At 40.4% G+C, this 15,806-nt stretch overlaps 2 protein-coding genes across 21 annotated transcripts in view; one reads left to right on the forward strand and one right to left on the reverse strand.

Moving 5' to 3' along the window:
- PIGL (phosphatidylinositol glycan anchor biosynthesis class L) overlaps nt 1-14,902 on the reverse strand; it is an 81,372-nt gene extending 66,470 nt beyond the window's left edge. For all 7 annotated transcript variants that reach the window (XM_029928109.1, XM_029928103.1, XM_029928108.1 and 4 more), the window contains exons 1-2: nt 14,495-14,902; nt 2,334-2,433 (exon numbers count right to left, since the gene is read on the reverse strand). In XM_029928109.1, the coding sequence (XP_029783969.1) occupies nt 2,334-2,433; nt 14,495-14,729 (335 nt within the window). In that variant the 5' untranslated portion in view covers nt 14,730-14,902. The remainder of the gene's footprint in view (nt 1-2,333; nt 2,434-14,494) is intronic.
- Nucleotides 14,903-15,732: 830 nt separating this feature from the next.
- The window catches only part of NCOR1 (nuclear receptor corepressor 1), a 159,439-nt gene continuing 159,365 nt past the window's right edge, over nt 15,733-15,806 (forward strand). For all 14 annotated transcript variants that reach the window (XM_029928085.1, XM_029928086.1, XM_029928096.1 and 11 more), the window contains exon 1: nt 15,733-15,752. The gene's annotated coding sequence lies outside the window, so the exon portion shown is untranslated. The remainder of the gene's footprint in view (nt 15,753-15,806) is intronic.

Below are 15,806 nucleotides of genomic sequence, written 5' to 3' on the forward strand. Positions count from 1 at the left end.
ACAGACCTCTGATTTTTAAAAATAAACAATACATTAAACAATAATAAGACACTAAAATATATTTATATATGGCAGAAAATAGTAGGAGGATATTTTTTCTATATAAAAATTTTCAAACAAACATAAAAGTTAAAAAGTATAGTATAAGGAACACACATGTACCTTTCACCCAGGCTCAAACTGTTAATATTGTGCTATTTGGGTTTGATCTATATAGATATGCATTTTTTTCCTAAACCACTTTAAAGTAATTACAGACATCATGATCAGTCATATTATATTTAGCCTTGATTTTCAAATCTGCTTTTCAAGTATTTTTTCATTTATGCTTTATAAAATCCTTTAAAAAGATTAAAAAAGAATTATTATGTTTCTCCTTTTAAAGAGCAAGACTTACGGGCTGCCTGGCTGGCTCAGTCAGTTAAGCATCTGACTCCCACTCGGGTCATGATCTCATGGTTTGCAAGTTTGAGCCTTGCACTGGGCTCTCTGCTGTCAGTGTGGAACCTGCTTTGGATCCTCTGTCCCCCTCTCTCTCTGCCCCTCCCCTCTTGCTCTCTCTCAAAAATAAATACACATTAAAAAAACAAAAGCAAGACTTACAGTGTAAGAGAAAAGAGATTTGATGTATAAATCAAAGGCATTAAACAAAACCCCTGAAATATTAACTCTACATTGCAATCGTATTTCTGATTTCTTTTTCCTTAAACAAATATATATATATATAGCTCTGTCCTATGAAGGTCAAGTAACTACAGGAAATAATAACACAGTAGCAATAAACACTCCTAGTCACTCTGGTTATGGTCTCTAAACACCACACCCTCCTAAGAGACACCAAACCTCCTTGGAGGGATGGCCGATGCAAGGACTGAGGCAGGAAAGCACACGAGAAGGTGCTGGAAAATCTTATTGTCCTTGACAACAAGCAAATCCTGTAAGCCTGAAGAGGTCATGCCAAGACACAGGAGCTAACACGAAGAGTCTCACAGCCATAGACGAGACAAATGGAGAATCAAAGAACATGACTGAAACTGAAACCCTGAATACCTAAAAACACATAGGTACCCAATGAAATGAAAAAATGCCCTCCCCCATCCAAGCAACAAATGGCATATTACCACTGGAAGTATGTAGGGCACCAACTCCTTCCTCTGAAAATGGCAATGATCGAAAACGGCAATTAAAGAATTAAGCATTTATCCTGTCTTTTCAGATCAAATTACATATTGGGATAACTAAATAAAAAACCCCAGTTGATAAAGTTTTGCTTTGCAGAAGAATTATAGCTAATATACTTAGAACGCAGGAGGCATTTAGAAACTCAGCACTTGGCTATTTCTAGTTAAACAGTGATTCAGGCAATCATGAGAACATTCCGTGAAAGGTGGATGTGGGTCTTTAAAATGAAAGGAACAGCTGTTGCCACGTGAATTCACCGATCCACCGTGGAATCACTGTGAGACAGTCACATAGCATGTGTACCCTGAAATGATGCTATGTGAAGTGCACAGTACAGTTTATGCAGTATTCTCACCCCTTAAGGTTACAGTTAAGTTCTAGTTTGCAAGAAATATGGACGATAGAACAACTTAATACCATGAGGAGGCAGGCAGCCAGATCCAGAATGTGTGACGTCCGGAATGACAACTCAGTTTTCTCAACAAAGACAAGGTGGGGAAGGGAGGAAGGGACAATGAAACGCAGAATATCAACCAAGTATGTGTGTGGACTCATTTACATCCTGCCGTGGACAAATCAACTATAAAAAGACGTTGAGCTACTTGGACAAATAGCTATGGGCTAGGTAGGTGTTGGGGGACACCAGGGAATTGTTACTATGAATTTTGTTGGATATGATAATGGCATTGTGACCATAGGAAAAAAAATGTCTATCTTCTTAAGAGAGGTGTATCTAAGTATGCAGGGGTGAAATGACCTGAGGACTAGATTTTCTTTAAAAAAGCTTCACACACACACACAAGTTGTTGGATGAAGCAAGTATAATAACAAAGGCCTGATAATTAACTGAGCTTAGGAGGAGGCATATGGGGGCTCCCGACACTGCTCTTTATACTTCTGTGTAGCTTTGAAAATTTCGTAACAATTTTTTTTTAAAGATGAAAGTAGCTATCTTCAGAGAAGAATCTGAACAGACGTTGAAAACACTTATTTGCATTACACTGTCACTTAAAAACAAATGTGAAACTATTTTAAGTAGACTTCTCAAATAAGATGTTCTTACCCACCCACATTCGTTTTTTTGTGTCTTTTGAGCGTACCACTGCATATTTATTGCCGAAGAATTTCTACATTTTTGAAAGATAAATTACCTGTTGTCAATAATCATTATACTGGAGGGTGGAATCCCCAAAACATCACAGCTCTGCAAGAGTTCTTTCTTACGAATCTCCCCTTGATTGTAGTAATTTCCTGAAGATAACAAATGTACAGTGGTAGATTGCTTTAACAGTGAAAATGTATCAATCTACTCATTCTTATCTTGTTCCTTAAGGGACTTAAGCTGCATGAAAAATGCGTGGTTATGAGAAAAAGTTGAAGAAAATACAACACTAGGCTCCCCCGGGGAGAAGACCACCGGCAGCCCAGTCCGTCTTTAGAAGCACCATTTGATGCTCCCCCATCTCTTCCTATCTGTCTGTCCCTCTGTCCATCTGCATTTCAGTGGCATGTTACAGGCAGTATTGCACATTGCCAAGACCACTGCATTTGGAGTTAAGCAGATTTAAAACTCATTCTTTTCTAAGTACTCAGAATAAGTTAGTACCTGGAAATGCTAGTAGTTTGGGCCCCTTTAAATCGATAGTACTCCAGTATCTGTTAAACATTTCTTTAAAGAAGAGGCTCTTATTCTTAAGTATTACAGGAAAATGTGTCCCTGGAGATCTTGACCACATCAGTGCCCCGAATAGCTTATATAACCTTTATTTTCCCAACACGTGTACTCTATTTCCTAAGGATCGCTCTGGTAAGTAGAGCTTCCCTGTATCCTTACAAATAATATACAGGCGAGTTTTAGTACCACTTAAACTGCACCTACGAGCAATTGTCTAGCGAAGGCACCCTTTAATTCAACTCTCCAGCAGAGAATTGCATGTGTAATGTGTGCTCGTGACCTAACTTTCCTGAGCCACAGTTTCCCCACCTGTAAAGTGGAGACATGGTCATCTCCAAAGGCGTTCCTGACGATTACATGAGGCCATACACATCCATCCAGGTCAGGACTGTTTTCTCTTTCCTCCACCTCCTTATCTTTACCCTCCCCTGGCTCTGCTTCCTTTCTTCCTGAATTACAATTCATTTTCATTGTCCTGACCACATGGCATTCCCTCTGGGAAGTCTTTCACTCTTCCCCTGGCAAGGAATCATTTCCAGTATTCTGCTCATAAATATGAACTCTTCTCCATGTTTGGATTATTAATTCCTAAATGTCATTGACCTTAAAAGTCAAAGTCTCAATCAACTTGTGTCATCCTGGTGTCCCGCACCTGCACCCAGGCACACATAAAGCACTGAACAGAGGTGTCATTTACTGGCCAGATAATGCTGAGAAAAACTCCCACACGAGACCTTTCAACTTTGGCAGGAGTTATTCAGAGCTGGTTTTGAACTGTCTGAAGCAGACAGTCATTACACTGTATCCAACAAAGGGACTAATCCTAAAAAGGCTCCAGATAATAGTGTAGTTTATATTGTCCTCATCACAATTTTTTTTTTAACTTTTTTAAAAGAAAAGTCAGATAGAAATTATCATCAACTTGATGACGGTCATTCTACTTTAGGTTCCTCTCCAGTCCATACACATACTGTCTCCTGTTTCATCTCCAGGTTCCTTGATCTTTGGTGATAAAGAGACTAATATGCTCTAGCGATGTGATTCCTAAGGCCAGAGTCTGTGCACATCAGCTTCTCAGGATTGTGAGAAACTGCTTGGAATGGAGGCTAAGGAGTTGATTGCTTTGTGTTTGAATTAAGGAACTTAGAATGGGTTAGGGAGTTAATGTCAGAGATCATGTTAAATATTTTCCCTCAGTTTGGTGAACATGTAGGCGCTTCAACAAAATAAGTGTCTGAGATCCTGCAGCAGCTCTTAATGACGCGCTTTAGAAGTGTGTCGAGGGGCGCCTGGGGGGCTTGGTTGGTTAATCGCCCGACTTTGGCTTATTAGCTCATGATCTCACAATCCATGGGCTCGGACTGTGCATCGGGCTCTGTGCTGACAGCTCGGAGCCTGGAGCCTGCTTTGAATTCTGTGTCTCCCTCTCTCTCTGCCCCTCCCCGCTCTCTCTCTCACACACACACACACACACACACACACACACACACACACACACACACATACACACACACTCATGTGCTCTCTGTCTCTCTCAATAGATAAACGTTAAAAACAAAATAAAGAACTGTGTCCAGGTAGGGTAGGTGCACACTGGGATGCACAAGGCTGTCTGTTGGGGAGAAGAAACGCTTTGGAACTTTTCCTCTTAATTTGTTAACTTTGTCCTTCATAAATATCAACTTTTGATAATGTTTTATAATGTACACATTAGTTCAGTGGTCCATGTATTATAATTATAAATAAATCTACATATAATGGGAGTATGTGCTCAAAAGTTTTTATCAATAGGAAAATATGACCCAAAAAGGTTTGGAGATTATTATTCAAACAGAAAATAAAGGGGATTAATGTAGATTTGTTTACATAGAACTACATTGTGTGTGCGTGTGTGTGTATGTATGTATGTGTGTGTGTGTGTAACTGATAAGCTTATGGATAACTATGCTTAGTGAAGTCTTCCATCTTGTAATAACTCATATTTCTCAATAATTACTAGTAATCATAATGACATTTAATAGAAATAAAAGCCACTTTGTAAAGACCCACACTTATACACCATAGTGTATAAGTGTAAACATTTTACTTTACTTTAAAATTAAAATTTAATTTATTCTAAGTGGGTAAAATGCTTACATAGTTAAAAATCACACACACACACACATATATATAATATATATATGATGTTCCTTTTTATTTTAACTATGTTTTATATATATATATGTTTTATATATATATATAAAGTCCCTCTTTCCCTCCTTTAGTTACCCTACCTTGTAAGTTTTAATTTGTTAAAATGAGAAATAGACTGAGAATTGAAACATCATAGGCTCAATACTTTCTATTAACTGTATGAATATTGAAGAAATTCCTTAAGCTCCTGGGTTTCAAGAGTGCTAGCAAGGTTTTTTCTTGAATATGACCAACCTAATTCTAAAATACATTTGAAAGAAAAAAAGGCCAACATTTGCTCAACCATAAAATGAAGGATTTCAGGTTCTGGACCAGTTAAGGTCTACCCAGGAAAACAGAACCCATGCCTAATATTTACATAAGTAAGAGTTTAATGATATGTAACTGGTGGAAGATCTGAGGACCAATCAGGGACCAGTAAAGTGGTGACAGCAAGAAGTAATTAGCAACATTAGGGTGGACAGATAAAAGGAGGAGGCAGTGTTCCTAGAACCCAAAGGCCTAGGTTCCCCAAAGGAAGTTGAAACCCAAAGAGCTAGACTCTCTTCCAGTAGAACATGTCCACAAAACCCAGCTGGAGAAATCATGTTTTAAAAATGAAACTAGAATTGGGGTGCCTGGTGGCTCAATCAGTTAAGCATCCGACTCTTGGTTTTGGCTAAGGTTGTATTTCAAGGTTCATGAGTTCGAGCCCCACTTGGGGCTCTGTGCTGTCAGCACTTGAGATGCTATCTCTTCATCTCTCTGCCTTTCCTCCAGGCTCTCTCTCTCAAAGATGAATAAACACTAAAAAAAAAAAAAAAAAAAAAAATCCTAAAAAATAGTCAAATTACTTGAACAGAAAATGGTTTTCCAAAGATAGACAGGTGGCCAATAAGCACATGAAAAGATGCTCACTATCATTAGTCCTTAGGGAAATTAAGGCAAAACCACAATGAGGTATCATTTCTACCCACTAGGATGGCTGTAGCAAAAACAAAAACAAAAACAAAATAGAGGTATCTGGCTGGCTCAGTCAGTTAAGCATCTGACTCTTGGTTTCAGCTCGGGTCATGATCTCACGGTTTGTTGAGTTGGAGTCCCCAAAAAACAAACAAAAAACTTACAGATGTAGGTGAGGATGTGGAAAAAATAGAATCCTTGTGCATTGCTGGTGGGGACATAAAATGATGCAGCAGCTGTGGAAAACAGGATGGCAAGTCCCCAAAAATTTAAGCACAGAATTAACATGTAACTCTGCAATTCTACTTCTAGGTCTATACTAAAAAGACCCTGGAAACAGAGACTCAAACAGATAACTTGGATACCTGTGTTCATAGCAGCATTATTCACAAGAGCCAAAAAATGGAAACAGCCCAAGTGTCCATAAAAAAATGAACAGATAAGAAAAATGTGATACATACATATAATGAGGGTATTATTCCAGTCTTAAAAAAAGGAATGAAATTCTGATTCATGCTACAACATGAATGAACTTTGAAGTATCTAGAATAATTAAATTATTCTAGATCAATTATTCTAGAGACAGAAAGTACATTTGCAGTTGACAGGGGCTGGGGAGAGGAAGAAATAGGGAGTCACCGCTTAATAGGTAGACTTCTGCTCCAGATGATAAAAAAGTTCTGGAGACAGATAGTGGAGGTGGGTGGTTCCACAGTATTGTGAATGTACTTAATGCCACTCACAGAATACTTAATGATGGCTAAAATGGTGAACTGTATGTCATGTATATTTTTCCACAACAAAAAATATTTAAAAATTAGATTTGCAATGAGGTGCCTGGGTAGTTCGGTTGGTTAAGCATCCAACTTTGGCTCAGGTCATGATATCATGCTTTGTGAGTTTGAGCCCTGCATTGGGCTCTCTGCTGTCAAGCACAGAGCCTGCTTTGGATCCTCTGTCCCCTTTCTCTTTGACCCTCCCCTCTCGTGCTCTCTTTCTCTCAAAATAAACAAACTTAAAAAAATTAGATTTGCATTGAATAAAAAAAATCTTTTAGTTACTAGTTATCACTGTAAAAAAAGAAATTATGTCTTTAAAACTGGTAGAGGGGTGCCTGGCTGGCCCAGTCAGTGGAACACACGACTCTTGATCTTGGTGTTGTGAGTTCCACATTGGCTGTAGAGATTACTTAAAAATAAAATCTTAAAACAACAACAACTGTAGAACAAGGTTTTAAAAGATCATTAAAAACAAAATATCAAGTGGTCAAGACTGGGAAACACTGCCGTATGCTATTATCAATCAATGTACCCTACTTGTAAGTATTGTATATATTTTTTATTATAGTTGCTACACAATGTTACTTAGTTTCAGACTCAGTAAGTACTGTGTTTTCTGATCATTCCTAAAAGAAGTACGTTAATATTGACTTTACTAAGGGAAGTATCAGTTTTTGTTAGTTTCTCTGATCTGTGACTTACAGATAGGTCATCATTAACAGGGCCAATTATTTGGGAAACTGTCTTTTTCGATCTGGGCATATTTGTATCAGATGGGACTAGAAGTATGCACTGCATGAGAACAGTGTCCAACTCTTTGCAATGAGCAGTAGTAACAAGTTTCCAATACTAAGCTCTTTGAAATGCATTGTTTTGTTGATTATTCCCTTTCTACACTTCGATTAGATTAGTTCTCCTGCATTTTCCTTCTTCTCCTCTGATGTTTATTAGCATTTATTTTATGATTTTTCATAGTGTAAGCAAGTCCTTTAAAATTCAAACTTATTAAGTAAACAAAAGCTCAGAAAGTATGTAGCATTCTTTAATTAGGTTAATACTCAGCAATACATAAACATTTTTATATATGTTGGGTTCAAAATAGAGGTTGTGCATAAAGTTACCTGGCCTATAAATTCTAAGATTAATTATAAAAAAGGTAAGTAAATATATGCTTAGAAATATATAAAATGCTCATAAATAACTAACCTATCACCTATCAGTTAACCCATCAGCATCAACATTTATGAATAAGCATTGTTTTCAGTTAGTCCTTGGATGCCTATGTCCTTAGTTGGAATGATCATATGGAGATCCTATCAACCTAAACCTAAGAGAAAAGTACCTATTTTATTGACACATGTATACATAGAAATATGAGCTTTTTATTTTATTTATTTTTATAAATTAGGACTAAAAATATATGTAACCTTTAAGTCTTGTTTTGAAGTTCCAGTAACTCCCTTAAAGAAACAGAATTCATGCTTTTATTTATTTTTTAATTTTCTGTTTGATTTTTATTAAATGAAATTGATGTATAACATTAGTTTCCTGTGTACACAGAAGTCATATTTTAAATATTACTAATTTATTCCATTTTCAACAGGTTGAGGTTAATATTTAAAGTCATGCTTTCTTAGAAATCTCAAATGTGGGGGTGACTGGGGGGCTCAGTTGGTTAAGCGTCAGACTTTGGCTCAGGTTATGATTTTGCAGTTCATGAGTTTGAGCCCCGCGTTGGGCTCTGTGCTGACAGCTTGGAGCTGAGAGCTTGCTTCGGATTCTGTGTCTCCCTTTCTCTCTGTCCCTCCCCGCTTGCACTCAGTCTCTCTCTCAAAAATAAACATTAAAAAAAATAAAGAAATCTCAAATGTGTTGGGTCAGAAAGAAAAATGTTAGAGACTAACACTTTGGAGGTTGGATCTAAATATATCTCAATAAGGAAAATGTTGAAGAGTTATTCAGAGTTAAAAAGCAATATTAAAAATAACCTGATTAAGTTCTGTTTTAGGAAATAAAGTGAATCAGATGTCTGGAGATCTTTTTGGGACAGAATACCTGAGCACGAGAAATAAAAGGCAAGCATGTTTTAGAATGCATGGCTGAATTAGCAAGAAAGTAAGGGCTGTTTTTGGAGGTCTTTAAGTAACAGGGAAGCATAAATCCAGACCGGCGGAGGGCACCTGCAGCCAGGGTATCTGTCTATGGCCTAAAGTCAGGGGAGGAGGAGATAAAGGTTGGGCACAAATAAAGAGACCTCTTCTTGGAGACAGGACCTTTGAAAGGCAATGTTTACAGCAGAGGAACTAGAAAAAACCCCACTCTAGACAGAGATGGTGGGGCTACATCTCTGTCCCGGTCCTGTTTCTAGTGTAAAGGAAAATAAGAAAAATGTCACCCACACAACTGTTAACTACATGTTTGTCTTCACTTGGTGTGGCACACTGTGTTTTCCAAAAATAGCGACTGCTACACTTCTGGTCCCACATGCACTTAGAGGACCTTGCTGTTCCCAGTCAATGGGTGGAGTCTATTTCTCTCTATTTCCTCCTTGAATCTGGATGGGACCAGTGACTGCCTTGACAAACAGAATGTGGGGAAAGTGATACTGCCTGGTTTCCAAGGCTAGGCCATAAAAAGCAATGTGGCTACCCCCAGCACAGGCTCGCTCGCTCGTGCTCTCTCGCTCTCTCTCTCAGTTCTTGTCCAGGAACCCAGCCACCAGCTTGTGAAGAAGCCCAGGCCACACGGATTTACCATATGTGGATGCTCTGGCCCATGGCCCTTGGGGTGGCCAGCTGAGGCACTAAGCATTGTGGGGCAGAGACTACTGTGCTTGGTTTGGAAACATGAGCGATAAGGAATCATTTTGGTTTTAAGCCACCAAGTTTTGGGATAACTTGTTAGGCAGCATTAGACAGCTGACACACTTGGCTTTGGGCCCTAAACTTATACTACCTCCATAGCCTGAAAACATCTCAGTCTTGGTTTAGAGAGATCTAAGGTGGGTAGTGCCGTTTGGAGCCTGGCTGAAGCAAATATAAATCATCAAAATATTATCATAAATATGGTTCCAGGAAATGTGCTCACAATGGAATAAAAACACTCACAAAATAAACTTGGAAACAAGTCACTCAGAATGAGTTATGCAAAGAGTTAAATCTGACACATAGACTAAAAACACTGGATTTATTAGAAACAGATAGACATTTAATATGTTTAAAGAAATAAAAGAAAGCATCAAACTATGAGAATGTAACAAGACTATAATATTTGCAAAGAGAGCCTCCAGATATGAGAAACAGATTAAAGAACAGAATTACTAATCTTCTCAATACATACAGACTTATTCTCAAACTGTTTAACAGACATTAAAGAAGTCCAGTGTAAATGAAGAGACAGACTAAAAAATCATAGATGGGAAGGCTTATATAGAAAATAGGTCAGCTTTCCCTTTACTCATCAACAGAGTTGGTGCAATTCCAATGAAAATGCCAGATGCATTTTTCCTTGAACATGACCAATCTTATTCTGAAATGTATTTGGAAGAAAAAAGGTCTGAAGAACAACATATCAGAGGGCTCATCATATCAGATAATACTGTATAAAAGCTACAGCCATTTAGGAGAGCCTGGCAGGCTTAGTTGGTGGAGTGCGCAATTCTTGATCTCAGTTGTGAGTTTGAGCCCCAGGTTGGGTCTAGAGGTTACTTAAAAATCTTAATGTTTATTTATTTTTGAGAGAGGGGTGCAGAGAGAGACACACACACATACACAGAATCCAAGGCAGGCTCCACTCTCTGAGCCGTCAGCATGGAGCCTGACTTGGGGTTTGAAGTCAAGAACTGTGAGATCATGACCTGAGCTGAAGTTGGAGGCTTAACTGACTGAGCCACCCAGGTGCCCCTACCTACTCCTATTTTTAAAGATGAGCTCAAAAGAAAACCTCTTTGGAGAAGTTTCATTAATCTAAAACCCAGAGGTGAGAAATCATGCTTTGCTCTATTTTGTGTCTCTTGTATTTTCTCTAGCATGCCATTACAGCTTTCACTGTTGTATCACAAGTTATTAGCTCCCTGTTTTTCATGTTAAAATAAATTAGGAGTGTGTGGGTAATATTTAATCCATACATTTTTTAATGAGTTTGGGATTTAAAATTTTTTTTTTTTTTTTTTTACCATTTATTCATTTTGGGAAAGAGATAGAGTATAAGTGGGGGGGGGGGGGGGGGGGGGGGGGACAGAGAGAATCCTAAGCAGGCTCCAGGCTCTGAGCTGTCAGCACTGAGCCCGACCTGGGGCTCGAACCCATGAGCCACCGGTGAGATCATGACCTGAGCTGATGTTGGACGCTTAACCGACTGAGCCACCCAGGTGCTCCAAAGAGAGAATAATTAAATGGCAAGTTTGATTCAGAGGAAACACTGAAAGACAAAGACACTGTGTGTTTAATATGTACCAAAGGCATGCTTTATAATTTTCACCTGAAAAAATTTTAATTTCTGGGTCAACCTGCTGAAAAATAAGGAGAAATTTCCTAAAGAAGTCACTGCACCTATAATCCTTGGAAAATAAAACCCAGGTTTCTCTCATAGAACTTGGAGTAAATTTGTTATAAGTTGACTCCCACAGTTGTAATATAAACCATAAATACCATTAAAAGCAAACAATGAGGCCGTAACCTGCATCTGTTTGCAATTAATATCCTTAATAGGACAAGCTGAGAAAAAAAGTGCTTAGACCCACATTCTCAGTAAACACTAAAAAATGGGTTAATCTTATTGGTAACAAAAAGATTTTGAGGGGAAAAAGTATTATACCAAGAAGTAAATATAAAGAAATGTTAATCAGTGCTAGAGAACATACTATATTAAGGCAGATACTCTTATTACTTGTCAGGGAGACTATAAATTGGTATGTTTTGGGGAGTGTAAGTTGTATGCAAAGCCTGGAAATAGCCAAATTTAGAAATCAGTCCTATTGAAATAATATGAAATACATAAAGATGTTCACTGTTTCTGAAATAGTGATAAATTGGGAGAAAAAGACCTCTAAATAAATATAAATACACTAAAGGGATGACTAAATTAAGGTTTATCTCTATAAAACTATTTTTTTAACTTTTTAAATGTTTATTTTTGAGAGAGAGAGACAGCGTGAGCAGGGGAGGGCCAGAGAGAGAGGGAGACACAGAATCTGAAGACAGGCTCCAGGTTTTGAGCTCTAAGCACAGAGCATGACGCGGGCTCAGATGCGGGGCTCAAACCTAGGAACCGTTAGGTCATGACCTTAGCTGAAGTCAGACTGAGCCACCCAGGCCCCATCTATGAAACTGTTTAAAAGGCTATTATCCGGGGCGCCTGGGTGGCTCAGTCGGTTAAGCCTCCGACTTCAGCTCAGGTCAGATCTCACGTTCGTGGGTTCGAGCCCCGCGTCGGGCTCTGTGCTGACAGCTAGCTCAGAGCCTGGCGCCTGCTTCTGGTTCTGTGTCTCCTTCTCTCTCTGCCCCTTCCCCTCTCATGCTCTGTCTCTCCTGTATCAAAAATTTAAAAAAATTAAAAAAAGGCTATTATCCTGAGACCTTTATTATACTATGTATGAACTAACTAGAATTTAAATAAACATTTGAAACAAACAAAAGGCTATTATTCTTCTAGTTCTCATTAACATGTGTAAGTTTACATTGTTTTACAAGGACATGATCCTAATCTAGCTTGTTTTCATTATTTTACTCCTAGGGTCAAGAATAAGGCCTAGCATATAATTTTTTTAATTAAAAAGGTTTTTTAAATTAAAATTATTCTTTTTAAATTTTTTTAAATATTTATTTTTGAGAGAGAGACAGAGTGGGAGCAGGGAAGAGGCAGAGAGAGAGGGAGACACAGAATCTGAAGCAGGCTCCAGGCTCTGAGCTGTCAGCACAGAGCCAGATGCAGGGCTGGACCCCACACACCGTGAGATCGTGACCTGAGCCGAAGTCGGATGCTCAACCCCCTGAGCCATCCAGGTGCCCCTAAATCTATTCTTTTCAGAGCAGTTTTAGGTTCACAGCAGAATTGAGGGGAAGGTACAGAGATTTTACATAGATCCCCAATTGATGAACCTATATCGACACATCATAACCACCCAAAGTCCATAGCTTACATTAGGGTTCACTCTGGGTGTTGTACATTTTACGGGTTTATAACGACATGTATCTATTATTATAACAACATAGAGTATTTTCACTGTCATAGAAAAATCCTGTGTTCCTCCTATTCATCCTTCTTTCCATCCCAACCCCTGGCAACCACTGATCTTTTAACTGTCTTATACAGCTTTGTCTTTTCCAGAATGTCATATGGTTGAAATCATACAGTATGTAGCCTTTTCAGATTGGTTTCCTTCACTTATTGATATGCATTTAAGGTTCCTCCATGTTTTCTCATGACTTGCTAGATCATTTTTTTTTCAGTTCTGAATAATATTCTATGGCCTGGAGGTACCAACTTATTTATCTATTTACCAGTTGAAGGACATTTTGGTTGCTTCCAAATTTTGGCAATTATGAGTAAAGTTGCCATAAACGTCTGTAGGCAGGTTTTTGGGTGGACATATTTTCAACTCCTTTGGATAAATACCAAGGAGGGCAACTGCTAAATGGTTCAGTAAGAGCATGTTTAGTTTTTATAAGAAACTGCCAAACTAACAAGTCTTCCAAAGTGGCTGAAGCACTTTGCATTCCCACCATCAAAGAATAAGAGTTCTTATGCTCCACATCCTCACCAGCATTTGGTGTTGTCATGGCGATGGATTCTGGCCATCCTAATAGTGTGCAGTGTACATACATTTTAAATAAAAACTTGGTAAATGAGCAAAAAATAATGTTCAGTGAAAAATATAAAACTACGAGATTTCTGTAAAAAAAAAATCTGTGTAGAAAAAGAAGTGTAATGACACACAACCAAATGGGAAAAGCGGTCATGGGCATTTGTTAAAAAGACAGCTTTATTGAGGTATAATTTTACATATGTAAAATTCACCCATTGTCTGTGTACAGTTCAATTACACTTATACAGTCGTGCAAGTATCACCATAGTCCAGTATCATGGTCAATTTTTGTTTTCTCAGTCCATCTTTTCTGTATGGAAAAGGAGGATGGCCTCTTCACTGGTAGTTGGTGGCGTTGAACCCTAAAATTGCCTATAAAACTATTTTCTAGTCTAATGCTCTGAGTAAGTATCTCTTTAGTTTGACATATGCATCATTCTAGGACAAAATGGATTTTTAAAAGCATCGGGAAGGTCCGTTACTACCTTGAGTAGTAAAAGATTAAGGGTTGAGCAGGCATGATACAGCCTAGAATCTGTTTGGGGTCCCCCAGTAAGATTATTCATGGTCCATTTAGCATATAAAAAGGTTCCATATAATAATGAGCGCAGTCGCAGTTCCCAACGGAAATGCAGGTATTGAAAGCAATGAAATATGAACATATTTCTTGCGCTCAATTTTGCGGGCAGTGAAGTACGTAAGCTGGGGACGTCCCCCAATCCACCTGAGTACCTGGCCCCGACAATCCACAGGCTGGGGCCCCGGATTCTCCGCGAAGTGCCCACAGTAAGGACCTTCGGTGTATTCACTTAGTTCCCTACAGCAGAGAACCCTTCAGGAAGAAGCCGACTGAGATAAGCCGGCACCTAAACACCCTTCCTAGCCCCGGCTCCCAGCACCCCGCCTACAGCCTCCTACCTGCAGAGAAGCAGAGCAAGGACAGCCGGTGCCGCAGGCGGGCCAAGCCTAGCACAGTGGGAGCAAAGAACATGGCTTCATCGTCGGGGTGCGCGATCACCAGGAGGGTCCTGCTTCCGTCTCCCGGCACGCCAGCCGGCTCCTGACTCTTCACGCATTCCCAAGAGTCCCAAACCCGGAGGAAGCCCCATCCTAGGGCCGCCGCTGCCACACACAGAAAAGCCACCGCTTCCATGCTCTGTAGGTGGCACTGCGCCTGCGCAGGAGGAAGGCCGCCTCAGACCCAGACTCCGGCGGGAAAACTCCGCTCGCTGAATTCGCGTTCCGAGTTTAAGTCGGTCTTGCGGGCCAGAGGTTTTAGACGCGTTCCTGTTGTGGTTTTATAAGGACGCCTCCCAAACCTTCTTTTATCTAGTTTTCTCTACTTTATGCAGCATCTACGACGCCTTTTTGATTTCAGAGACAAACCCCTTGCGGTCCAGTTTTCTATCCTTGTCCTTAGCGCCAAGGGTTTAAAAAGCTTTTGAAAATACCCTCCCTCTCCATCGTGAATTCCCTCCTCTCTTCAATGCACCATTTTGTAACTCAGATCTTAAAACGCGTGACTTTCTCATAATTGTATGGTTAGCTCCTTATCCTGATAAACTTTGTTCTTCCTTCTTAATTTTGGGATGTGGAGTGGTGGTTCCTCTGAAGGAAGAGCATACGGTTACGAGGAACCGTCCAGTCACTTTTATAGAAGAGTAGGGCCGAGAGAGCGCACTTCGTAGTCGCGAGGGCCACAGGCTCTTCCGACGAGTGTGACTTTAGATTAAGGAACGACAATCATGGACACATCAGCATCGCCTGACATATCAGGGAAGTCCCGCTGCGAATTACAGCCGCGGCCCCGGAAAGTGTCCAGGCTAGGTCCGACGTGCCCCCTGCTGGCTCCCAGCACTGGGGACCTGACTTCCCTCCCAACAGCCCGGCGCCAGAGCAGGCGGCTGCAGTCCCGTCGGGACGCGGAGGGGTCGCAGGGCCCGAGGCATGGCCTTGGATCCTTCCTTTTCCCACGCCCTGGGGGAAGGCCCCGAGCGCGCCGAGACCAGCCGACTGGCGGCGGGGGTCCCGGCCCGAGTGCTCGGTGGCAGCGCGCTGGCTTCGGCCGGGCGCGGCGCGGCCTCGGCCCGTCTCGGCTCGAGGGGACCGCCGTCGGCAGGCCGAGGGGAGACCTGAGGGGCCCTGGCGTGAGGGCGACCCAGGAAGCTCGGCCGAGGTAGGAGCCGCGCTCTGCCAGCGGAGGGAGTCGGTCTCCCAGCCCTCCGGAAGG

This window comes from Suricata suricatta, chromosome 17 (genome assembly GCF_006229205.1).
Source record: "Suricata suricatta isolate VVHF042 chromosome 17, meerkat_22Aug2017_6uvM2_HiC, whole genome shotgun sequence".
Taxonomy (NCBI): domain Eukaryota; kingdom Metazoa; phylum Chordata; class Mammalia; order Carnivora; family Herpestidae; genus Suricata; species Suricata suricatta.